This window comes from Perognathus longimembris, chromosome 1 (assembly GCF_023159225.1).
Source record: "Perognathus longimembris pacificus isolate PPM17 chromosome 1, ASM2315922v1, whole genome shotgun sequence".
Taxonomy (NCBI): Eukaryota; Metazoa; Chordata; class Mammalia; order Rodentia; family Heteromyidae; genus Perognathus; species Perognathus longimembris.
In genome coordinates this window covers 73,084,483-73,109,372 of record NC_063161.1, presented here as the reverse complement: position 1 = coordinate 73,109,372, position 24,890 = coordinate 73,084,483, and the positions used below count along the sequence as shown (strand labels likewise).

At 56.7% G+C, this 24,890-nt stretch overlaps 2 protein-coding genes across 7 annotated transcripts in view; both read right to left on the bottom strand.

The window, feature by feature from the left end:
- The window catches only part of Gtf2i (general transcription factor IIi), a 78,963-nt gene that overhangs the window by 7,521 nt on the left and 46,552 nt on the right, over positions 1 to 24,890 (bottom strand). For 4 of the 6 annotated variants that reach the window (XM_048369495.1, XM_048369452.1, XM_048369477.1 and 1 more), the window contains 17 exons: positions 24,628 to 24,811; positions 23,873 to 23,931; positions 23,362 to 23,433; positions 22,380 to 22,563; positions 22,051 to 22,109; positions 21,620 to 21,694; positions 18,485 to 18,586; positions 17,870 to 17,935; positions 16,992 to 17,175; positions 15,830 to 15,885; positions 15,345 to 15,425; positions 15,029 to 15,112; positions 14,648 to 14,831; positions 13,579 to 13,607; positions 13,160 to 13,201; positions 12,489 to 12,530; positions 11,340 to 12,165 (listed from right to left, as the gene is read on the bottom strand). In XM_048369495.1, coding sequence (XP_048225452.1) covers positions 12,107 to 12,165; positions 12,489 to 12,530; positions 13,160 to 13,201; positions 13,579 to 13,607; positions 14,648 to 14,831; positions 15,029 to 15,112; positions 15,345 to 15,425; positions 15,830 to 15,885; positions 16,992 to 17,175; positions 17,870 to 17,935; positions 18,485 to 18,586; positions 21,620 to 21,694; positions 22,051 to 22,109; positions 22,380 to 22,563; positions 23,362 to 23,433; positions 23,873 to 23,931; positions 24,628 to 24,811 — 1,562 coding nt within the window. In that variant the 3' untranslated portion in view covers positions 11,340 to 12,106. Of the gene's footprint in view, positions 1 to 11,339; positions 12,166 to 12,488; positions 12,531 to 13,159; positions 13,202 to 13,578; positions 13,608 to 14,647; positions 14,832 to 15,028; positions 15,113 to 15,344; positions 15,426 to 15,829; positions 15,886 to 16,991; positions 17,176 to 17,869; positions 17,936 to 18,484; positions 18,587 to 21,619; positions 21,695 to 22,050; positions 22,110 to 22,379; positions 22,564 to 23,361; positions 23,434 to 23,872; positions 23,932 to 24,627; positions 24,812 to 24,890 lie in introns of those variants that run through there. The other 2 variants (XM_048369462.1, XM_048369468.1) reach the window with 2 other exon arrangements.
- Positions 451 to 8,604, bottom strand: Ncf1 (neutrophil cytosolic factor 1). The gene is made up of 11 exons (XM_048369518.1): positions 8,487 to 8,604; positions 5,880 to 5,960; positions 5,698 to 5,773; positions 5,402 to 5,567; positions 4,841 to 4,896; positions 3,148 to 3,270; positions 2,829 to 2,936; positions 2,343 to 2,460; positions 1,348 to 1,455; positions 963 to 1,114; positions 451 to 681 (listed from the first exon to the last, which is right to left on the bottom strand). The coding sequence occupies exons 1-11, from the start codon at positions 8,556 to 8,558 to the stop codon at positions 557 to 559; spliced, it is 1,185 nt and encodes a 394-aa protein (XP_048225475.1). The 5' UTR covers positions 8,559 to 8,604; the 3' UTR covers positions 451 to 556.

Here is a 24,890-nt window from a genome sequence, read left to right as displayed (position 1 = left end):
CCACGATCCTCAGCCCTCAGCCCCTGAGTAGGCGTGAGCCACATGGCTGTCAAGGTACATCGTGTGGATGTTTGCCTGCTCCTTCTGCACAGTGGTGGCCTCCGCATCTGGGGACGATGCTAAGGACGACTCTGGGCCACCGGGAGTGGCTGGGGGCTGCTCACTGGTCCTGGGTGCATATCTGCTCCTGTTCTCTCCCAGCAGCGGGGCAGTGTCCATGAGACCAGAGGACCCTCCGCCCCCAAGCTGCAGGCGTTCAGTCCACCCCAGCCACATGGTTCCACGCTTTCTATGGACCACTGCCCTGGTCCTGAGGACAGGCGGCCCCCACGATGTCAGGGCTCAGGCCAGTGATTCTGCCCGGGAACAGGGGCTGTGCCCACCCCCATCAGCCAAGTCCACCCTCCTCGTTCCGGAAGCATCCCTAGGGGAGACCATGGCCCATCCATTCCAAACAGTGTTTATTGAGGGGGGGAGAGAGACCCGGTGTGCCAGGAATCCATAAGCAGGCTATATATGTATGTACATGGGTGGGTGGCTTCGGGCGGCCGGGAGCTCAGACGGCGGGCGCCAGTTTGCGCTTGGTGCTCTCACTGCAGCGGTACAGAATGAGATCGGCGCTGGGCCTTGGGGGGACTGCGGGCTGTGGCTTCGCATGCAGCGGCATCTGAGGGGCGGCCTCTGGGGTGCACAGACATAGGTTCAGGGATCCGCCCTCCGGGCCCCGCCTCCCAGCCATGACCCCACCCACAAAGCTGCCTGGCTACGCCCCATCGCTCAGCCCCAGCCTATCAGCGCCCTCCGGTTCTGCTCCTGGCTCCGCCCTATTGTCCAGGCCCCAGCCTATCAGCGCCCTGCGGTCCTGCCCCCCTGGCTCCGCCCCATTTCCCAGGCCCCTATCAGTGCCCTCTGGTCTGACTCTGGCCCCACCCCCTGTGCAGGCTGCGCCTGCGTGAGCTTACGCTGCGTGCTTAGGGCATTTAGTGTTCCCCTAGTGCTGGGCATGGGGCGGCGGCGCTGCTGCAGGAAACGGACGCTGTTGCGGCGGTAGGTCTCCTGGCTGAGGCGCTTCCGCGACCGCTGGTGGATGCTTTGCGCGTTGCGAATGGTGGACCTGGCCAGGCGGGATGGACACGAGGTCAGAGTCCAGCGCCCGGGCCCCTGCAGTTCCCGTGGGCACTCGGGGGCCCCAAGTGGGCCCTGGAAGATGAGGCACGGGCAGGGCGCGGACCCTGCCGGTTTCCCTCCCTCTACATGCCCGCCCCACCCAAGGGCGCAGGTCCCATCACCACCTCCCCCCCCCCCCCATGGTCACCCATAGCCAGGCCGGAAGGGACCCTTGCCCACCTGCGAGGCGGGGCGCCTCTGCCCCTGCCCGGACGCGGGCCCTGCGCCGGGTCCTGCCCCGCCTTCTGCAGGTACATGGACGGGAAGTAGCCAGTGGCATCCTCCTTCCTGCAACGGGGCACCGGAGGCCCCAGGGCCTCAGAAGTGGGGACCCGAGGGTTTATCCCCACTGCCAGACCGAGCCGTCCCAGCCTCTAGCTCTCCTTTCCAAGCCCGGCCGGGAGAGCATCACACACACGTTTGTGACACCTGCAGCGTCCTAAGAAAACCGCCTTCTCGGCTTTTTTTCCCTAACACTTGGTTTTCGAGTTTATCCTTGGTGGAACCTGTGGTCCATACATACGCAAGCCTTTGTCTATTCGGGAGGTAGGGGAAGAGGATTTTCTATGCTGAGAGGTTTTCATTCAGCTCCCGACACCATGTGCTAAAGATTTTTGCATCCATCTTTGAAGCCAGTCCTGGTGGGTGACTCATGCCTGTGGTCCCAGCTACTTGGGAAATGGACATCGGGGTTGGGGGATGGGGTGGTCCCAGGTTGAGGCTAGCTTGGGAGAAAAGGCAGGTTCATGAGACCATCTCAACCAATGGCTGGGGCAAGGCCCAGTGACTCACACCTGTAATCTCAGCTACTCAGGAAGCCCAGCACAAGCAGGAAAGTCCATGGCATTCTTATCTCCAATTAGACACCAGCTGTGACTCAAAGCAGTAGAGTGCTAGACTTGAACAGAAAAACTCAGGGACAGCACTCAGGCCTTGAGTTCAAGCCCCATGAACAACAAAAATAAAAACAAAAATGGAGGAGGATGGGCTGGGAAGGGTGCTGTGTCACAGAGGGAGAAAGGCTCCATTGGACAGAATTCTGAACCCCAAAGCCAGGCAGGGTGGCTCATCCCTCACCTGCCAACAACATGGAAACTACGTGGCTCTCCCAGAGTCGCATCAAGTTAATCCACAGCCCCAGCAGGGTGCAGGGTACGGGGCAGAGGCCAGCCTACCTGACAACCCACCAGCCATCCAGAAGCTTGTGAATGACCTCGATGGCATCCCCCTCAAACAGGGACACTTCGTCATCCTCCACGGCAGTGTAGCCTTTGATAACCACGTAGGGCTCTCCTGTAGTCCAAGATGGAGATGCACATGTCAAGGCTTGCACCCTACTCTCCCCTCTGGGCCTCGATCTAGTCTGGCTGCCCCCATCAGCCCCTTCTGGCTCCTGCCTGTGCTCCTGGGGCACACGGGGCCCAGGTAAGCTCCTGGCCCTTACCCACCAGAGCAGGAGAACCCCAGGGTTACAGCAGCCTGGCCAAGCCCCACAGGTGAGGCGTCTGTGGGCAACGCACCATGGATGGCATGGGCCTCTCCACACTGACCAAGTGTGACTGAGGCCAGTAGCCCCCACCGCCGAGCAGCCCCAGAGCCACCGGGCTCCTCCCGTCCCCCGCCCTCTGCCCCTTACCCCCATGGGCTCGGGGGAACAGCACCTGCATAGTTGGGCTCGGGGTCCTCTGCCTCATCTGGGCTGTCCAGAGGTTCCAGGAAGGATGCTGGGACCCAGCCACGCTTCGCCTTTGTCTGGCAAAACCACCAGCCTGCACCAGGGCCGTGGGGACGTGCGTCAACGCCCTGGGCCCCCCAGTGTCCACGGCAGAGCACACGGACACGAGAGGCGCAAGCCTGCCCAGTCACATGTGAGCTCGGGACAGGGCTGTGCCCCGGCCCCCACTGTGTCCACACCAGAGCCTCTGCAGGGCCTCGAGGCTGGGGGACCCCGCGGGGAGGTAGGGTGGGTGGGGAACTGACCACTCTCACTCTTCTCCACCACGTCCACGACGTCGCCCGTGGCCACCGCCATCTCAGAGGGTGAGCTCTTCTCGTAGGTGGCGATGGCGCGGTAGGTCTGCAGGATGAGGGGCCCCGTGATGTCTGCAGGGGACACGGGCACGGGCTGAGCAGGCACTGGGATGTCTACCCCCCCCCCCCAGGGTGGGCATCTATTTTTTATTTTTGCCAGTCCTGGGGCTTGAACTCAGGGCCTGAGCACTGTCTCTCAGCTTTTTCCTCAAGGTTAGCACTCTACCACTTGAGCCACAGCACCACTTCAGGCTTTTTCTGTGTATGTGGTGCTAAGGAATGGAACCCAGGGCCTCATGCATGCTGGGCGACCACTCTACCACTAAGCCACATTCCCAGCACTGGGCATTTATTATTTATTTATTTTTGTCAGTTGTGAGGCTTGAACTCAGGATCTGAGCACTGTCACAGCTGGTGCTCTCCCACTTAGAGCCACAGTTCTATTTTCGGTTTTCTGGTGGTTGATCGGAGATGAAAGTCTCATAGACTTTCCTACCTGGGCTCTTCTGAGTAGCTAGGATTACAGGAGTGAACTACCAGCACCCAGCTAGGGTGGGCATTTATTAAGTGCCCACTGTCTTCCCATGAGGGGACCTGTCCTGGGCCCAGGAAGTTAGCAAAGGATCAGAGCATGTATATGTGTGAGTGTGTGTGTATGTGTGTACACACACACACACGTGCATGCCCTTGTGTGCATGTATGAATTATTGGGACTTGAACACAGGTCTTCTGCTTGACCACTTGAACCATACCCCCAGCCCTCTTTGTTTTCCATTTGTTTTGCAGATAGGGTCTCATACTTTTGCCTGGGGATGTTTTGGCAGAGGATCTTCCTGCGTCCACCTCCCAAGCCTAGAGTCAAGGTGTGCGCCCCACACCCATGAAGTTAATGCATCTTAAACCATGCCTGGCACACTAAGTGCTCAGTAAACACTACCACGTAGTATGAACAGCTCCTTTGCCATCAAGATTGGAACCTGAGGGGCTGGGAATATGACCTAGTGGTAGAGTGCTTGCCTCATATACATGAAGCCTTGGGTTCGATTCCTCAGCACCACATATATAGAAAAGGCCAGAAGTGGTGCTGTGGCTCAAGTGGTAGAGTGCTAGCCTTGAGCCAAAGAAAGTCAGGGACAAGTCCTGAGTTCAAGCCCCAGAAGTGGCAAAAAAAAAAAAAAAAAAGATTGGAACCTGAGAGGTGGGGAGTGGGGGGCACTCCTGTAATCCCAGCACCCAGGGGCCTGAGGCAGGAGGACCGAGTGTTTAAGACCTACATATCAAATGTTTGTCTCAAAACACCAAAAAGAATTAAGGAAAAGGAAAAGTATTAGAAATGGACTGGAGATGTAGCTCAGTGGTTGAACACAGAGCCCTGGCCTGCATCCCAGCAACAGAATGAATGGATGGATAGATGGATGGATGAACTGCCTTGCCCTGCTCCACCTCTAAAGGCCACCTTGACTCCCGCAACCCCTTCAGGGTCCGTGTACCGCAGGGCCCTGGGAGGGGTCTGTGCTGGGTTTTGTAGCTACCAAGACACGCTGCCACCTGCCCAGTGACCCAGAGCCCCAAGCTGTCCATGGCAACCACGGGCCGCCCACAGGCGCCCCGTACACGCCTGCTGCCAGGCCCCGCGCCTTACCTGCCATGTTGCCCCTGCCGTCTTTGGGCATCAGGTACGTCTCCGGCTTTTTAGCTCTGAGAAGGGAACACAGCCTGATTTAGCCCCTCAGCTTCTAGCCGAGGCTCTGGGCCTGATGCCTAGAGGAGCGTCCTGTGAGCATTGTGGAGGGAAGCCAGTGCCTGGGCCAGGCAGGGCGGGGCCTGAGGAAGAAGAGAGGGCCCCGGCCCCCCACGGATTACAGGGACACCAGCCAGGTGGGTCTTCCTGGAGCCCAGCACACAGAGAGGGGACCTGGGCTTGCCACCTCTGTCCACGGGCCACCCTTGGACAGCCTGGGTTTCATTCAGGACACAGCTGACCTCTGGGAGGCTGCTGGCCTCCCGGGGGGGAGTACCCCAGATTCCCTGCACCAGAGCCCCATCAGGTGGGTGTAGCCAGCCCCATGGCCCGGGCGAAGCTGCCGTGTTGTGCCTCTCCCCCCCCCCCCACCCCACCATGTCTGCAGGCCTTCTCCAAGCTGTGTGTGGGCTCTGGCTCTCACCCAACCCACCCTGCGTGGCAGGCAGGGCGTCCACTCACTGGCTGTCCGTGGGCAGCTTCAGGTCATCCGGGCGCACCTTGAAGAAGTTAAGCAGGTGTGGGCAGCGCGAGATCTTGGTGGGCAGTCCCAGGAGTGTGTGGAGATATTCGGAAAGGGCGCCCTGACGGTTCTCCGCCGCCCGCTGGCCGTCGAACCACCTGGGGGCTGGGGCCAGCGTGACTCAGTCATAACTCCACGGGGTGAGGATGGGGCAGACACATGTGACACGGGACGGGGCACAGCACACGGGACGGGGGCACAGGACGGATGGGGACGCCGCAGGGCTGCCCCTCACCCTGGAGGTGTGGGATCACCCGGCTCTCAGGGTTGATATCTCCAGCCTCGATAGGGAACATTTCTTTGAGCGTTTTCTAGAAGCAAAGAGGAGACAGAGGTAAGGGTACCGTGGGACAGGCGTGGCATGGTGAGACCTGACGTGCCCTGACTCCCGCGACCCCCCCCCCCCCCAGCACTTACGTGGAACTCATAGATCTCGGTGAAGCGCCGGTAAACCACCTTCTCCGACAGGTCTTGCCACTTCACCAGAAACATGTACACCTGGGGGAGGGGCCTGCTCAGCACACACCCCGGGCGCCAGCGCCCCCTAGCCCCAGGGGGTCATGGTGGGGCCATGGGGCAGCCTGGGCCACTGAAAGGGACGCAAAAGCTGCTGCTCCAGGGTCAGGCATAGTAGCACACTCCTGTAATCCGAGCTGTGCAGGAGCTGGAGACTGGGAGGATCACAGTTCAGGGCCAGCCCATGGGAAAACATTGGTTGGTAAGATTCCATGTGAATCAGCAAACCTGGCATGGTCGTTCATACTTGTGATCTCAGTCATGAAACATAAATAGGAGGATTAAAGTTCAGAGCCCCTGTCCCCACCCCCCCACCCTGGCAAATCAGGCATATGCCTGAGACCTCATGCCAAATGTTTCCAACCCAGAAAGCTGGGAATGTGCTGTGGCCTGAGTCTAGCCAAAGTAAACCTCTGAGTTCAAACCCAAAGGACTGCCACCTCCACCCTGGGGACCAGGACATGGAGTGGGGTTCAATGTGGTCTCGCATGGTGGGGGTCGCCCCTGTGGTAGTGCTAAGAGGGGGAGCCTTTGCCAGGGGGGTGATCCTTGAAATCCCAGTCCCTCAGGAAGCTGAAGTCGAGAGGATCAAGGTTTGAAGTCAGCCCTGGGCAGAAAATCCTTGGAGAACGCAGAGGCCTGAGTCTCAGACTCAGTACAAGCACCAGAAAAAACATCTCCCATATTTGGCTCTTATCACCCAAGTCAGGCGCGCCAGGCACGGGGCCCACATTGCTGCCCACAGCCTTGGACACGTGCCCATGGTCTGGGTGTGTGCATCTTCAGGGGAGGAGTAAGCAGAAAGCCAGCCAGGCCCACAGCCAGCACCCACGTTAGCCACCCTACAAAGTCACCAGCCTACTCTGTTCAGAAGGGCTCCATCCCTCAAACTCTAGCCTAGGCTGGGTAAGAAAACCCCCATCAAAAGCAAGAAAAGAAGGCAGTGCAGCAGGTCACACCTGTAATTCCAGCTGCACACCAAAGTAGAGATTAGGAGAATAAAGATTTGAGCCCTTAGGCTGGGAAGGTGGCTTAGTGGTAGAGTGCTTGCCTCGCATGCATGAAGCCCTGGGTTCAATTCCTCAGCACCACATACACAGAAAAGGCTGGAAGTGGTGCTGTGGCTCAAGTGGTAGAGTGCTAGCCTTGAGCACAGAGAGGCTCAGGGACAGTGCTCAGGCCCTGAGTTCAAGCCCAAGACTGGCAAAAAAGAAAAAAAGAAAGAAAAAGAGAAAGAAAGAAAGAAAGAAAGAAAGAAAGAAAGAAAGAAAGAAAGAAAGGAAGAAGGAAGGAAGGAAGGAAGGAAGGAAGGAAGGAAGGAAAGAAAGGAAGGAAGGAAGGAAGAAGAAAGAAAAAAAAAAGTAAGTCTATATTGGAGAAAGCTAAGGACTGTGGACACTTGACCTCAATGAACTCCACCACAAGGCATGGAGTTGCTGAGGAGGTGAACACCGTCCCGCATGACTAGTGTTTGTGTGTGTGTTCACTTCCTGGCGTAACCCACGCACGGTGGTTATGTAAGAATGGGCTTGCATTGGGGAAATCCAGGCATGCGACTGGCCCTGGCAGTTCGCATCTGTAATCCTAGCTACCCGGGGGGGAAGATCTGGAGGATTGGGGTTTGAAGCCAGCCTGGACAGCCAAATCTGAGACTCTGATCTCCAGTGAATCGTCAAAAAGCTGGAATGAAGCTTTGGCTCAAGTGGTAGGGCACCAGTCCTGAGCAGAAGCCAAGTGAGAGCTCAAGGCCCTGAGTTCCAACTCCAGTACTGGCACAAAAAGGAAAACAAAACAAAAAAGAACAAGAGCATGGAGGCTCACATCTGTCATCCTAGCTACTCAGGAGGCTAAGGATCACAGTTCAAAGCCAGCCCGCGTAGCGAAGTCCCTTATCTACATTAAACTACCAAAAAGCTGAAAGTAGCTGTGGCTCAAGTGGTAGAGCGCTAGCCTTGAGCAACAAGCAGCTTGGGGATAGTGCCCAGGCCGAGTTCAAGCCCAACACACACACACACACACACACACACGCACACACATGAACACAGATGTAAAGCAATGCAGTATGGAGAGCAACCTACTCTTCACTAGTTCCAAAACCTTCCATGACAGATAGGACACATGGAGGGAGGGAAGAGGAAGGGAGAAAGGACAAAAATATTCACACTGTTGGCACTTGCCCTCATTCTGTGCTTATTTCAGAATTAAAAGGAGAGGGATTCAGAGCATGAAGTTCTTGTGTCCCGGATGCAACTCTCCTCTCAGTGGGGTCCAAGCTGACCCTGGGGGGGCCTGGGCTGGTCAGAGCGGGCTCCCTGGAGAAGCAGGCCCTAAGCTCAGGGTGGGGACAGATGAGGATTGGGGGGCTGGACAGGACTTGGGTTCCCCCAGGATGGCCTCTGTGAACTCCAAACAATAGACTGAGCCCCTAAGGCTCAGGGCCCAAAAGGGCGCCCCAGGCTGTGCCCGGCCACGGCGGGTGGGGAGGGGTGGGGAGCTGGCCATACTCACGTAGTGCTGGCTAGGGACGAAACGTTTCTCGAAGCCCAGAAGGGCGATGTGCCTAATGGCAGTGTCCCCCATGGCCGCAGCGGTGGCCTAGCACTCCGGCAACCAGGGCCGGGCCTTATATGTGCTGGAAAGAGGAAGTCCTTCCCCTTGTTTCGAGCAGCGGCTTTGGGGCGCAGAGTGGGGGCAGGGAGGACGCACAGTGTCTGGCAGCCTCTCCCAGTTCCTGAGGGGCCCACAGGGACCTGGCTGAGACTCAGGCAGTGACCGCAGCCATTGGTGCTACCCGGATGCCCAGGGGACAGTGTGGAGAGGGCGGAGAGCCACCGGCACCCCGCACTCAAAGCTGTGGCTGTCTGGTAGAAAGCGACCAAGCTTTTCTGCACTGTCCCCACAATGGTTCTGTGGGTTGTTTTTGTTTTGCTCATTTGGTGGTTTGGGTGCCAGTCCTCCTGGTGCTTGAACTCAGGGCCTGGATGTTATCCCTGAGATTTTCTTACACAAGGCTAGCGCACTACCACCGGGCCATAGTTACATGTCCAGCTTTTTAGTGGTTAACTGGAGCTAAGAGTCTTGTGGACTTTCCTGCCACAGCTGGCTTCAAACCAAGATCCTCAGATCTCAACTTCCTGAGCAGCTGAGATTACAGGCGTAAGCCACCATGCTCTGCTAAATGGGGTTGTTTGGCGAAAGTGAGCGTAGGTTTGGTGCTGGCCTTTGTGCAGACACGTGCTGTACAGGAAAAAGCAAGAAGTTAAGGGCAGCTTCGGGGCTGTCTGGCGGCCGCCATACCACTCCTCGGGGAAGCAGCTCTCAGCACCTGGGCAGGTTGCAGAAGGAACATAGGGCCTCTCAGGGACTTGCCACACCACAGCCGCCTCCTCCCCCAGGCTGCCCCACTTCCTTCCCTTCTTCTCCCCCTTGCACAATGCAGCCAGGCCTTGAACACACCCCGCCTGGCCAGGCCCAGTGAGATGAGTCTCCTGAGTCTTCTGCCCGGGGCTGGCTTCAAACCATGATCCTCAGCTCTCAGCCTCCCAAGTGGCTGAGAGGACAAGAGTGAGCCACTGGCATCTGGCACAGATTGAAAAACTTTTACTGTGAAACGTAAAAATGTGCACAGGAGAGTTAATTAGATCGTATAAAATCCTATCTCATACAGACAACTGCCAGCTGTGTCCCAGCCCCCCCAGTTCTGCAGCTCTGGGGTGTGTGAAGGGGAAGCGTGCTGGGCCAGGCCTTGGCAAGTGTTTGTTACCTGCGGGAACACAGGCACAAGGGGCACGGTGGCTGCTGGCCGGCAGAGCAGGACGGGACCACAGCTCTATATCCATTGGCCTCCCAGCTGGGGTGGAGGCTGACATGGAAAGGGAGAAGCTGTCACTCAAGCTGGGAGGCAGGGCCCCCAGAGACCACCTCCACCCCAGGCCTTAACTTCCCAGGCTAGGCCGGTCATTTCCTTAGCCAGGAAATCCCCACGGTGGCCAGGAGCAGCATGAGCAGGGGCCTGACGTGGCCAGGGTGCTGCACTCTGGGGCCGGGCTGTCATACATCCTGGTTGTGCCTAGGTCTGTCACTTGTGACGTGACCCTGCCAGGCCCTGGGGACAGTGGGGTCGCAGAGCTCAGGGCCACCTGGCTTGGAGGCCGGCCTCCTCCTCCCTGTGCTGCCCAGGCCCCACAGCGACCCTTCCTTTAGCAGGTTGCAGTGGGTGTGGACATGCGGGGCCCGCCCTCCGCTGTGGGCCAGGCAGGGTGGGGGCAGGGCAGCCGCCAGGCCAGGAGGGGTCAGCGCTTCTGCTGCTCATCACACCTGCCTCAGTCAGACTTCACAGCAGGGGCTCTAGCGGCAGTGGACCCTATCTTCCTTGAGGGTGGGGGGGTCTCCTGGCTGGCGGGGTTCACATGTGGGGCCTGCACGTGGTGGGGACAGGGTCCTGGCAGGTCGGTCCCCCAGCGGAGGCCAGTGGGGGCTGCAGCCTGCATCATCCTGGACGAACACCCAGCCCGTGATGCGGGCGAGTATAGCCTTCACAGGCATGCGTACACACACAGAGGGAGGAAGCTGGTGAGGGTGAGGCAGTGCCCCAGGGTCTGAGCCCCCTCCCCACAGCATCCAGGCAGCCAGCACCTCGCTTCCAGGCTGTGTGGCGCATTCTGGGCAGCAGACTTCCAGCAGCCACCCACTTGATGCCCATCCCTGCCCCCCAGGGGCCAGAGTAAACAAACACCCCGCTTTCTCAGTCCAGGGTTTGGGGATCCTGTGGGAAGGAGGCTGCTCTGGCTCCTGCGCATCTCTAGGTTTCTGGGATGGTGGTGGTAGTTCAGCACAGCATGCGGCGCACCCTCGGGAGCAGCACCCTGGACCCCCACACTGCAGATGTGGGGCCAGGCCCATGGGCACCGCACATCCCAGCATGGCCCACACCCTAGGGGGCACCGCGAGGCCGGGCCTCCAGTGTGCAAAGCTGGAGTGCAGGGTCCTGACACCTCAACACCTTCCAAATGGGGATCCTCCAGCTGCTCCCACCCCCAACAGGCAAGCAGGTCTGCCTGCCTGGCTATGGGGCCGCCACACTGCGAGCCATGTGGAGCAGAACAGGTGGGGGCCCTTCCTGTCCCCACCCCACCCCCAGCTTGTCTTGTCATCCCAGGGCAAGCCTGAGACGGACAAATAAACCCCCAAACTGCCACAACCACCTTCGCTCTGTGTGTGGTTGTGCCAGGCATTTCAGGTATGCCCCTACCCTCAGCTTTCTCAAGACAGGGCACCACGCTCACCACCCCAGGGTGCTCCCACAACCCAGGCCCAGGTACCCCACACACCCAGGAAGACACATCAGAAAAGAGCCGTGCGTGAAAGGCATGGATGGACTTTATTTGTTACCCTATATCTACAATCTGAGGTAAAATATAAGCAACACAGAAAATGCCTATTTCTGCTACCATGTGATATAATCTCCGTGGGTATCTTCGTGATAAAGCTAAGGAAACTATGCCCCTCGCGCAGCGGCCGTCTGTGAGCCACGCAATCTACCAACAGGCGGAGGGGCATTCGGGTGCCAAGCTCCACGCCACGCGTGCTGTGCGGGCACACGCGCTCCACGGCACCCCTGCGCCGTCCCGGCCACAGCGCGGTGGGGCGGGACAGCCAACCCAGAGAGGCCAAGGCGCTGCCGCCCGCCACTCTCAACTATGACAAAAACATGGACCATGGGGCCAGGCTCGGGAGAGGTCAGTCGACACTTGGACGTGGACTGTCCACTTGGAAAGGTTTAGAAAAACTAAAGAGCCGCCGGGCCTGGGCGGAGGCCTGCACCCCGCGGCACCTGCACAGCACCCCACCACCCCGCTGGCCACCGTGCTGCGATCCACAGACGGCTGAAAAAGTAGACATTTCTATCTAAAAGTAGAAAAGAAGGTTTGTATAGAAGGAATTCTGTTATACAAGTACTGTACACAGCTCGTGGCACGGCCGCTCCGCTCCCACGCCGCGGCTGCAAGGACACAGGGGAGAGCCGTCAGCACTGTGTCACGTCCCACCCGAAACCCGCAGTGGCCAAGGACGATCTGTGCAGAAATGCACGGGACACGCCGTGGCTCACCGGGCCTGGAAGGAGCCGTCTACCACGTGGGGTCGGGCTCCTGCTTGATCTGGGAGCTTCCGTCTGCCTCTTTCATGTCTGCCAGGGCAAACAAAAGGGCACCCGTGAACGGCGCTGAGCAGCAGGTGGGCAGGACCACGCCATGCCGTGGACGAGCCACTCGACGGCATAGCCCTGCTCCGAATGTGGCCTGGGTGTCGCAGCACGGGGCCACACCCCTACCCCCACTACCTCACAAAACAAACATGGCACCCAGGGCTTGAAGCTGACCCACCTTGAGGGACCCCATTAACCACACCGGGAATCAGGGCGCGGCGGCCAACAGCACAGAGCACATTGCCCACACCCAGCGAGGGGCCCTGTCCTGAGTGGCAGGCACAGCTTGTCATGCACCACCTTACCTTCTGCCACAGGAGCTTCCAACTGGCTCTGCTCGGCTGACTCTGGAGGATATGGAGCACAGCCCAGATTACTCAACAGCACCTCCACACATGCTCTCCTCCTTCTCCCTTGTCCGAGGGCTTGAACTCAGGGCCCGGGCGCTCGCCCTGAGCTCTTCTGTTAAAGGCTAACACTCCCTCACTTTGAGCCACAGTGTTCTTTCCACCTTTTTGGTGGCTAGTTGGAGATAAGAGTCTCATGGACTTTCCTGCCTGAGCAGTCTTTGAACCTTCACCCTTAGAGCTCAGCCTCCTGAGTAGACAGGATTCCAAGCACGAGTCACCAGCACCTGGCAGTCTTCCATTTCTGAGGTGCCGCATGTCAGTAAATGGAGCTATGTGTGCAGGCCCTGCTCAAATGGAGCTGGTGGAAGGTGCCCACTCCCCTCACCCAGCCCGCAAGGGGGCAGCCAGCTCCTCCCTTCTGCGGCCCCAGCGCCCCTGGTCCTCAGGCACGTGACCTTTGTGGCACTTCACCAGCGAGTCAGAACACCAGCTGTGCAGCGACATGTGAGCCTGTGCGGCCCTCACTGGCGCACAGCTGGAGTTGGTACAAGTCACCCCAGGAGCAAGGTGGCCCAGGCCCTGTATGCACAGATGCATATGGCTCCCAGTAACCTCTGCTTTCTCACCTTGTGTCGCAGGGCCCTCAGCCTCGTTCTGATCCACCAGCTCTGAAAGGAAAGCAGGGTGAGCTGGCAGCGTGCCATGGCACAGGCATGTGGGCACATTCGCCCGGGACAAGGGACCCAGCCAGGCTGTGCTGCCAGCAGCAGTGTGCGCAAGGCAAGGCTGCGCACATACACGCAGAGCTGTGAGCACAGGATATGCTAACTGACAATTGTGCAAGGACCCCAGGAACCATAGCCCTAGGCTCTCAGCATGGGGACTGCAGGTGAGGACGAGCCCCCGTCCGACCATGCCATGGTGTCTCATCACCCACAGTGGCCCCCGCCACACTTGTCTGGGGACAATGGGACCTAAGTGTGACGACAGAGGTAGCTCACTAAACCCCACGAGGAGCTGCCGACCTGGCAGGGGCAGTACTCACGGTTATTAATCACCAGTCCTGGGAACGGCCTAAAGAGAAAACAAATGCAATGTGAGTACCACCTTCATGCTCCCGCCATGCCCCACGCCCCGGGCGTGCCCCACACTGCGTGGAAGAAACGTGCTCCCACGCCGCAAGATGGGTTCTGCCCACTGGACACGTCACTGAGTCTGCCAACCACACTGTGGTGTGGACACAAGAGACAACGCGGCCAGAACAGAGTGGCTACCCAGCCACACATGGCACGATGCTGGGGGGCAGGAGCCTGAGGGCCCCAGGGAAAGGGGCTGGCAACAGAGCCAACAGGAAGATGGCCTTCAGAAGGGAGCTCCAAGGCATCCACGTGCCAGGCCAGGGTTTGCAGTGGGGACACGGCAGTTGAGGCCCCTGCGCTGGGAGGAGATGGGGAGGCTGCGTGGTCTTACTACTCAGCATGCCACTCACAGGCCGAGCACACAGGACCCGTGTGGGGGTTCAGGCCCTGTGGTGGCCTGGGGCCTGGCCTCTGAGGGGAGCACATGCAAATGGGCATGTGCAAACCCTGAAATTTGGTCCGGAGGCCATGATTTGCCGCCCCTGCTGTCAGTAGCGTAGGCAGGGCTGGGAAGCTGGGTTGGGTGTGTGCCTGGCCCAGCCACGCCAAAGACTGAGGAGGGGAAGTGGAGCTGTGGCCTGAGTGGTAGAGCTCCAGCACTGAGAGGAAAAAACAAGTGGAACCTGGAAAACGGTGGCTCATGACTGTCACGCTAGCAACACAGGAGGCTGAGATCTAGGGATCTTTGTTTGAAACCAGCCCAGGCAGGAAAGTCAATGAGATTATCATCTCCAGTTAACCATAACACACGCACACACGCACGCATGCACACACGTGCGCGCGCGCGACCTGTGGCTCTAAATGATAGACCACTAGCCTTGAGCAAAAGAGCTCACGGACAGTGTCCAGGCCTTGACTTCAAGCCCAAGGGCAAACAAAATAAAATAAATGGACTGTGTCCATGCAGAGCACTGGCCAGGGCACCGCAAGCCCTCCACCGGCCAGGATGGCACCTCCCATCCTCACACAACGCACCTGATGACTGTGAACTTGATGAACTCGGCAGAGTCTAAGATCCGTCTCATGGAGCTGATCTCCAGGTAGCTAGGAGCTTTGAAGGACACGCCGGGAGGCATGCCATCTACCACTACACAGCCAGGGTTGATGGTGATCTTCCTGTAGGGCACCTTCACCGGGAAACCCATGCCAATGGCTTCACCTGTGGGAGGCACCGAACAAAGGAGACACGGCACCGTGACCACTGCCCACCGCCACTGCCCACAGCACACCAACCACCACCATTGCTGCCACCACCACTGCAAACGGCACACCAACCACAACTGCCACCTGCTACAGCACATCCACTTAGTCCCAACCCAACCTCCGCTCCTTGAAGGAAGGGCCACAGAGACTCACCAAACTTGCGGCTGAAGAGGTCATTGACCTGCTCGCGCAGCTGCCGGGCCTTCTCCACCTTGGACAGCCGCTCGCTGTCGTCATCTGGGGCGGGCGGGAGCGGTTAGCCTACATGCCGCCCACTGCCCTGGGGGAGCAGGCTTTGCTGCTGCAGCAGGTGCCAAGTGGGAATGCTACAGCGCACGTCCTGGGAAACCCTTCCCCAGGTGACAAGCAGGTACAAGAGCCCTGGGGCTAGCTGACACAGGCTGGGAGCCGGCCTCCCATCTGGGCCTGGTGCTCGGGGAAAGCTGGGACCGGCCCCGCAACAGCCTACCTGGAATGGTCACTTGGATGATGTTCAGGTCCTCCACGCCGGAGGCAGTAGTGTTCACACTGGGCGAGGAGTTAATTTTCCCTGAAAACAGAAACCACATCAGAGCGACCCAACGCGCACGGGTGGGGCACTGCCTGCAGAAGGCCCCAGTGTGGTGTGGCGCCTGCCGCTTGGGGCGATACAGCGTGCCCCATTCTTTCAGGGCTGTGGTCCTGAACGCTTGCTTTCATTCCAGGAAGATGTTAGGCCTCCCCATAGACTATTGTGTTTTTCCCGATGCTCAGAGAACAGCATACACATCCAGCCACGTAGCCAGGGTAGGCTGCAAGGCAGCCGAGAGGTGGGACACCCACAGATGGGGTGGGGTGGGACCCAGAGGGATGGGGACACTCATAGATGGGGATAACTATGGACAGAGTGGGCTGGGACACCCACAGACGGGGTGGGTGGGGACACCTATAGACAGGGTTGGCCAGGACACTCACGGGGTGGGCTCTTGGATGACGTGCTCTCCTTGATGGCTGTCTCAAACATCTCAGGCCTGCAAGGGGAGGGAACCACATGCTGGCCAGCAGTTCAATTCCTCAGTGGGTTCAATGGGTAAATACTTTCAATGACCCTGGCAGCCCTGTTGTGGAGACTCATGCCAGTACAAGGACCGAGTTCAAGCCCTGAGGCAGAAGAGGCCCCACCCTAACTGCAAGCATTCAGTTATGGGTGGAGGACTAACCTGGCACTAGACACCTGAAGACACCCAGGACCACGGCCAATGCCACCCAGCCCCACCTACCCATGCTTCCCTGCCTCATGCCACATGCCTGGCCTCAAGTAGTAAAGGTGCTAGTTTTGTGTGCTGAAGGACTGAAAAGGATGCTTTACACGAACTTAGTAACCAGGACTGCACTTCATGAACGTGAATTTTTAGCAGCATGGGAGTACCCCCATGGATATCAGCCAGTAGCCTAATTAATCCACCAAATCCAGGTGCTTGGGCAAGTACAGGAGAAGGTCAAAAGCCTTCATAAAACCAAACCACGGGGCTAGGAATATGGCTTATTGGTAGAGTGTTTGCCTCGCATGAAGCCCTGGGTTCAATTCCTCAGCACCACATAAACAGAGAAAGCCAGAAGTGGCGCTGTGGCTCAAGTGATAGAGTGCTAGCCTTGAGCAAGAAGAAGGCAGGGACAGTGCTCAGGCCTGGAGTTCAAGCCCCAGGACTGGTAAAAACAAAAAAACAAAATAAAACAAGCAAACAAAACAAAAACACTCAAGCCGTAGGTCTAACAAAAACAAAACAAAAAAAACCCAAACCACTTGCCAGACACTGGTGGTTCATGCCTGTAATCCTGACTAGGAGACTGAGAACTGAGACTTTCTCAGTTTGAAGCCAGCTGCAAAAACACAACTGAGAGACTCTTCTCCAAGTAACCGGCAAAAAGCTGGAAGTAGAATTGTGGTTCAAGTGGTAGAGCCAGCACGCATCAAGAGCATGAGGCCAGAGTTCAAGCTCCAGTACCAGCACAAAAATCAAACAATTTGACCCATTAGCTGAACCATGACTGATGAAGGTTTTGCAATACAAGCATAGTAACTCTATGTGCTAGAGGCTGCCAGTTTCATGTGACCAGCCCATCGCCCACCCCTCACTTCTTGATGATGAACTTGATCTTGGCCTTGTTGCGCAGGATCTTCTCCAGCCGGGGAATGCCGAAGGTGGATGGCCTGCGGAAGGGCACCCCCTCGGGCAGGCCCTCCACGTAGAAGTCCTCTGGGAAAGACTCGAAGAGCGCGAATGGGACCTTCACTGCCTGCTTCAGACCAAGCGCCTCACCTGCAGAGCGAAGAGACAGTGCTCAGCACCCCATATGAAAGTGACCCTCAATTCTGTGGTCACCTTAATTCCTGCACCATAAAACAGACTCACTTTAGTTTGAGAAAACATTCTTTCATAATTTGACACATGAAAAATCTTCCACATTTAAACATAAACTTTTTTTGTCAGCTGTGGGGCTTGAACTCGGGGCCTGGGCACTGTCCCTGAGCTCTTTTGCTCAAGGCTAGCAGTCTATCACTTTGAGCCATAGCTCCACTTCTGTTTTCTGGTGGTTCCTTGGAGAAGAGAGTTTCATAGACTTTCCTGCCTAGGCTGGCTTTGAACTTAGATCCTCAGATCTCAGCCTCCTCAGTAGCAAGGATTACAGGCGTGTGCCACAGAGCCCAGCTTAAAAGTGAACTATGGGGCTGGGGATATAGCCTAGTGGCAAGAGTGCCTGCCTCGGATACACGAGGCCCTAGGTTCGATTCCCCAGCACCACATATACAGAAAACAGCCAGAAGCGGCGCTGTGGCTCAAGTGGCAGAGTGCTAGCCTTGAGCGGGAAGAAGCCAGGACAGTGCTCAGGCCCTGAGTCCAAGGCCCAGGACTGGCCAAAAAAAAAAAAAAAAAGTGAACTATGTTGCTCTGTTGCCTTCATTTGCCAAAAACGCCTTTGTATCTCAGTAATGTTTTAAAAAAATAAACATACCGCATTTTTCATTGAAAAGATTTTCAACTTTCTGCTTCAGGTCAGTAATTTTGGCGTTCCAGGCCTCTGCATGGGGAGAGAAGGGAGGTGAGGGGCACACGGAATAGCGGGAATGCTTGCATGCATCTACCCCATACTAGACTCTGCCTGACCGCGATCCCAGGTGTTGGATACTAGTTAAAGGCACATGCCACACAGAAGGACCCTGCCCCTTCCCCGTCCACCGTGCCCAGCAGGTGGATGCATGGCCCCTGGAGGAGCCCCACACAGGAAGGGAGTGGCAGGGTTGTTGGGACTGAGGCCACAGGCCAGCTGGACCATGGGACCGTCTAGCTGGTATGTACTGACAACACTGACCTTGCAGTGGGAGATGGAAAGGAGGGAATGCAAAAGCAGTTACCAGGAGGGGAATATGGCTTAGTGGAAGAGTGCTTGCCTAGCATGCATGAAGCCCTGGATTCGATTCCTCAGCACCATATACACAGAAAAGGCCAGAAGTGGCACTGTGGCTCAAGCGGTAGAGTGCTAGCCTTGAGCAAAAAGAAGCCAGGGACTGTGCTCAGGCCCTGAGTTCAATCCCCAGGACTAACCAACAACAACAAAAAAAGCTGTTACCAAAGGAGAATTCTCTGCCACGGGGCTTGAAGGGAACGTTGGCGCCATTGGTCTGGGTCGGGGTCCGCACGGCGGAGGTCTGAGGACTGTTGTTATTGGGGCCTGAGGAAAAGCAAAGAGTGGTCACCATCACCACAGGTTCAGTTCTGCTGTGTGTGCCTTCCCAGACCCACAGACCAAGTGTGGGCCAAGTGTGGCCGGCACCAAACCCACAGACACAGCATCCTGGGAGCCCCATAGACCTCCACCCACACACTTGGCTTCCCTCTCCCAGCACCAGTACCTTACCTGGCCTGACCGACGGTCACCCGGCACCCCCGCCCCTTTCTCAGTGGTCCCCAAGTGATGGAGGGGGCTCACAGCCGCCCTCCAGGGACATGGGCACATCCCACTTAACCCAAAGCCGCTGGGCTGCCCTTCTAGGAGCAAGCACAGTAGGGTACAGGGCACCCCACTCCGGAGACTGAGGTAAAAGAAACCCCAAAGGCAGGAGAGCGCCAAGGCCAGCCTGGGCAAGGCAGCAGGAACCCATCAGTAAAAACACAAACCAGCAAGCTAGGAAACTGGAAGAACACAGCAGTGATCCTCCGAGTTCCTGGAACATGGCCCATGTCAGTAGAGCAAAAGTGCCATTGCTCCATGTGAGGCCTGCAGAAATGCCCGCTGCCGGCAGCTAGCAGTGCACTGGCGGATCATCTGAGGTCTGACAAGGGCCCGCTAGGCTTGTGGTGGCCACGAGGTAGCCACACCAGTGGTCAGTGCTGAGTTGACACAGAGCGCACATTCCACCTCTTGCCTTCTCCACAGTCTCACTGCCCGGCACATGCTGGGCTGGGGTCCCAGCACAGGCAGGCAGGGCAGGAGGACCAGAAGCTTAAGGTTGGAGAGCAACAGAGGTGTACCTGGAACCCTGGCTCTGGCTCAGAACCTGCACTAGCCACATCTTAGAAAATCCTTGCTCAGGGCTGGGAATGTGGCTTAGTGGTAGAGTGCTAACCTAGCATGCATGAGGCCCTGGGTTCAATTCCTCAGCACCACATACACAGAAAATGCAGAAAGTGGCGCTGTGGCTCAAGTGGTAGAGTGCTAGCATTGAGCAAAAGAAGCCAGGGACAGTGCTCAGGCCCTGAGTTCAAGACCCAGGACTAGCAAAAAAACAAACAAAAAAAAAAAGCCTTCCATGTCTATGATTCAGAGTCAGACAGAAGACTGGAGGACACGGTGAGGCTTCTATGGGCGCTGCAGGGGCCCAGGACGGATGGGCCAAGCCAATTTACAACTCCACAGCGGGGCAGGGCTGAGGGACAATGCGCATGCACACCACGCAGAGGCCCTCCCACATCCCTCAACTCACCCCTGCACCAGAGCATCCAGGGCAGACAAAGAAACCAGCACTTTAAAAATACAGCAGGGGGGGCTGGGGATATGGCCTAGTGGCAAGAGAGCTTGCCTCGGATACATGAGGCCCTGGGTTCAATTCCCCAGCACCATATATACAGAAAACGGCCAGAAGGGGCGCTGTGGCTCAAGTGGCAGAGTGATAGCCTTGAGCAAAAGGAAGCCAGGGACAGTGCTCAGGCCCTGAGTCCAAGGCCCAGGACTGGCCAAAAAAAAAAAAAAAATACAGCAGGAAAAGATTCCCAGAGGTGAGCCACCGAGCAGGTTCTGATTTAGCTTACACTAGGTACACCAGGGATTTCATGGAATCTTTGGTTCAAGTTTCTCTGGTGTTGGTACTGAGGCTGATACTTAGGGCCCTGTGCTCTCACTTGTATATGTTCATGAAAACTCTAAACCCACTTCCACTGGCAGCAAGTTGCTGCTTCACTGAACTTTGCTGCCTGGGCTGGCTTTGAACCACGGTCCCCAGACCTCAGCCTCCTGAGTAGCCGGGGTTATAGGCATGAGCCGCACAGGGCTGGATTCATCTATTTCTTTTTCTTTTTTTTTTTTTTTTTGTAATTTACTTATAAATTAAACACAATTTTTTTGACAAGGTGTTGTGCAAAAAGGGTACAGTTACATAGTAGGGCAGTGTGTACATTTCTTGTGATATCTTACACCCTGTTTTTCTTTCCCTTCTCTAGGTCAGGTAGGATTCATCTATTTCTGAGCTGCCCTATTTGTGAAATTCCTGACACTGCAGTAGAAATGGCCACATCAGCACTAAGTATCCACCAATCAGTTCCTTGCAGGACTCCCGCACAGAGCCAGTCTTGCAGACCAGTGTCAACCAAGCCTCCGCCTTCCTTGGTGTCTGGGGGCTGTAAGGGAGGCTGGGCCTTCCATGATGATCGAGGCCCCTCTCTGCTCTCGTGGAACCTGTCACTCATAGCAGGGATTTCTGCACATATGCCCCCAGCTGCAGCTAGCATTCTGAACTCCCTGTGCTCACAGTTCACTGCCAGGCCATCCTCCCACACGAGCTTCCTCCCAAACTCGCACAGGCCAATCCCCTCCATGCTACAGCAGCTCTGGCCCCAGATCCTGGCCATGAAGGTATACAAGCTTCTTGGGCATCTTACACAGCTCCATCACGGAGTGGACCACAGACCTGAGCCATTGGCAAGTGTGTACTAGTCCTGGGGGCTTGAACTTAGGGACTAGGTGCTGTCCCTGGGATTGTTTACCTAAGGCTAGTGCCCTACCACTTGAACCATACCCCATTTCTGGCTTTTTTTGGTGGTTACTTGGAGATAAGAGTCATAGATTTGATTTTCTACCTGGTCTGGCTTTGAACTGAGATCTTTAGCGCTCATCCTCCTGAGTAACTAGGATTACAGGTGTGAGACACTGGCACTGGGCTGTGATCTGTGCTGTTGCTTACTCTATAGGGTAAAGCCTGTCTCTCAGTGAGGCTCCAGAGTGGGGACAAAGATCACCTGGTCCTGGGGCCCAAAGGCTGTGCTTTCCCACCCAGGCCACCAGGCCTTTTCTTTCACTTGTCTTTGGTATAGGCTCTGGGATTTAAGCCCAGGCCAGCCTGGACCTCAGTACTCCTAGGATGGCGGGTGGGCATCGCTGTGCCCAGCATCAACTGAGATGAAGCCCCGCGTACTTTCCATTTTCTACCAGAAGTGGAGACGGTATGGCCAGCATTATACCCTGGAAGCTGGCGGCGCAGTACAGGCCTACCTTCCACCGTCACCTCAATCTCAGGAACCTTCGCATTACTCCCAGGACTGCGCGGTCTTTTCGGGGACTGCAATGCTACAAGGTAAGCACACCGTTACTCGCGTTCACCGCACAACTCACAAGGGGATGCTGTACAAAAGCACAGAGTAAAATGCATACAGTTTGGCTCTTTTCACAGAAACCTGCAGAATTAAACTGGTAGTGGAATCCTCCACATGAGCGTCAAAGCTGTGGAAACAGAACGGAGGATTGCACACAGGAAATCCTCCATGGAATGTGAAGGAACACACAGAAGGGAGCTGCGCACCATGAAATGACTGAGAGGCGAGGACACAGGAGGCTCACACATAGGCCGTACAGGTGGAGGCTGGGATGAGGAAAGGAAGGCTGAGCAGGGGTGGGCTGGCACCTGGAGGGGCTTCAGCACTTACCTTTAGTGTTTATCTTAGTGGCCATTCCCGGAGGCAGGTAGGACACAACTAGCTCTGGCCTGGGAGGAAAGGAGCCCAAGAGCACTCAGTAAAAGGGTGGGCCCGCCCGGCCCTGCAGACCACCAGAACTTGCCTTCTAGTGCACATGGAGCCAGTTCCATCCCTTCCCTTCTAAGGGCACACGGCATTCCCGCCCCAGGTGGCATGCACACCTTTCCTGGCACACTGCGGCTCAGAGGGGGAGGCAGTAGTCGGGGCGGCCTGGCGTGGGGGAACACAGGCCTCGCCCACTCTGCCATGACATGCACTCTGCAGGGCAGAGCACTTACTTCTTCACCACAAACTTGATTTTGTTGCTCCCTCGGACAATCCTCTCCAGGCGCGGGATCCCGAACCAGGTGGGGCTTCGGAAGGGGATCCCTTCTGGCAGGCCCTCCACATATAGGAACTCAGGATTGGACTCAAACACGGGGTACGGCACCTTCACAGCCTCCGTGAGTCCAAGGGCCTGGGCTGCCAGGAAACAGTGGCAGTTTACACGCAAGCTGCCCACGACCTGGCATCTGGATGCAGCACTGGTGCTCTGCCCGTGTGCTGGCAGAACTGGCACCTAAGGATTGTGCCGGGGGCTGAGATACCTCCACCACGGAGTGAGGGCTCTGCGGTCAGTGACACTCTGCTTGGCCAGATGAACCAGGGCTGGCTGTCCCCGGGGAGCCAGTGCAGCTCCACCAGAGCTTGCTGGGTCAGTGGCCAGCAGCAGAGGACTGAAGACTCCTGACCATGGACCCAAAAAGGCCAACCAACACCAGTGACTTAAGTAAAGGGCACAAGCCAGAGTGGGGCCATGTCTGTATTCCTAGCAAGGAAACTGAAAAGAGAATGAGTCTGAGGCCAGCATGGGCTACATAGTGGCGAGACCCTGCCTCAACAAATCAAAATCAGTAAGGGAGCAAACCAACTAATTAAGAAAGAGAAGAAGGCCTCCCAGAACCCTGCATCCCTCACTTCTGTGCCCAGGGCAGACTCAGCCCACTCACACTCCATAACCCTCAGGCCAGCAAGCACTCCAGGAAACTGTGGCTAGCAAATCCAAGTTCAAACCAATATGCTTGGCAGCACCAGCTACGTCCCAGTGCTGACCTGAGACGCGTCCCCTGCGTTCCTCCCCACTAGGACACAGAGCGGGAAGATTGAGTCTAAAGACATAGACCAAAGCCCGGTCTGTACAGAAGGTCTGTGGAGCTGCAACACTCAGGACGTGACCTCTATTTGTCTGGAAATGAAGACACAGTGCTGGCTTTCACGCACCAAATTTCAAGTTGAAGATCTCTTCCACTTGCTTCCGAAGCTTGGTAATTCTCACATTCCAGTCTTCTTTGACTAGAGAGCAAAAGCGGAGGAATGGGTGCTGCTGCGTACTGGGACTGATGGGAGATCAGCCTCAAGCCAAGCCCCGCACACAGCTCCTCATTCCCCATCGGGGTGAACAACAAGCTGCAATGGCAGATGGGAGGCACCCAGGAGCCCCACACCACAGGGATCTGCACACCACTGTGGGTAGAAATACCAGGCCGGCCACAGAGCAGAGGGCAGAGGACAGAGGATGTAGCACAGCAGACTTGATGACTTGCACAGTGCATGTGTGTTAAGTGAAGGGAAGCTGTCTGCCAAGTGCACATGATCTCACGCCTGTGGAGGACCGTCCTGAGCCTCACACGGGACTAAGGGGTGGGGATGGGGGATTCCATGGATATAAACATAGACAAAACAAGCTACTCACACACCCCGAGGAAAGTGCCCGCCTGTACCTTCACCGTACCTGGAGTATTTGTCCTTGGCTGAGTGACTTCAGTTGTGCTGTGAGTCAGAAGTTCTGGCCTGTGAAGATATGAGTGGATCAGTGATGGGCCCTGACTGTGGACTGTGTGGGGACTTCGGGTAGGATTTCATGGGAATCACATGACACTGATGCTGACATATGGAAACCTGTCACTTTTTCCTCTAAGCCCACAGGCCCCTTCCTCTCTCTGAAGAGCCTCTGAGCTGAGATGGGGTTCTGGTCCTATATCCCCCGGCTCCCTGCAAAAGCTTCAAGAATCTGCCTAGGCTGAGCACCATGGCTCCTACCTGTAAACCTAGCTATCTAGGATCAAAGTTCAAAGCCCATCTGGGCAGGAAAGTCTGTGAGGCTTTTAATTCCAATTAGTTACTGAAACAGCCAGCAATCAAGCTGTGGCATTCAAGTGGTAGAGCACCAGCCTTGAGTGAAAAAGCTAAGGGAAAAAGAAAAAAGCAGCAGCCTAGGTGGAATGCAAATCCGTGTGACAGGAGTGAGTCTACGTGGCCTGCCACAGGTCCCGCAGGCACACTAGGAAAACAAAGCACACCGCACACACGAGGAAGGGTGGCCTCTAGAAATGCCATGCCACCTGACAGCCCTGGTGGGGCAGGGCAGGCCCCTGCACAGCGTTCCCGTCCAGTCCAAAAGCCTGCATCGGCAATGACAGGGTACACCACTGACCACAGCAAAGGCCACAACAAGGAGACATGGATGTCACAGGAAAGAAGGCTTACCTTTTAATCACAAACTTGATCCGGTTGCCAACTTGAATGATCTTCTCCAGCCGGGGGATCCCATACCAGGAGGGACTCCGGAAGGGGATGTTTTCAGGGAGGCCCTCCACATACAGGTCGTTTGGATGGGCCTCAAATTTTTGGTAGGGCACTGCCTTGGCCTCGCCACTGCCCAAGGCCTCCGCTGGGGGAATAATGAAGGGGGGAGGGGTCAAAACACACACACACATACACACACCCACACACACACACGGCCGCTGTGG

Coding starts and splice junctions, on each gene's coding strand:
- Ncf1 (XM_048369518.1), bottom strand. CDS start 8,558: ATGGGGGACACTGCCATTAGGCACATCGCCCTTCTGGGCTTCGAGAAA. Junction 5,568..5,697: donor GGTGATCCCACACCTCCAGG/GTGAGGGGCAGC, acceptor CGCTGGCCCCAG/CCCCCAGGTGGTTCGACGGC. Junction 4,897..5,401: donor AAGCTGCCCACGGACAGCCA/GTGAGTGGACGC, acceptor TTCCCTTCTCAG/AGCTAAAAAGCCGGAGACGT.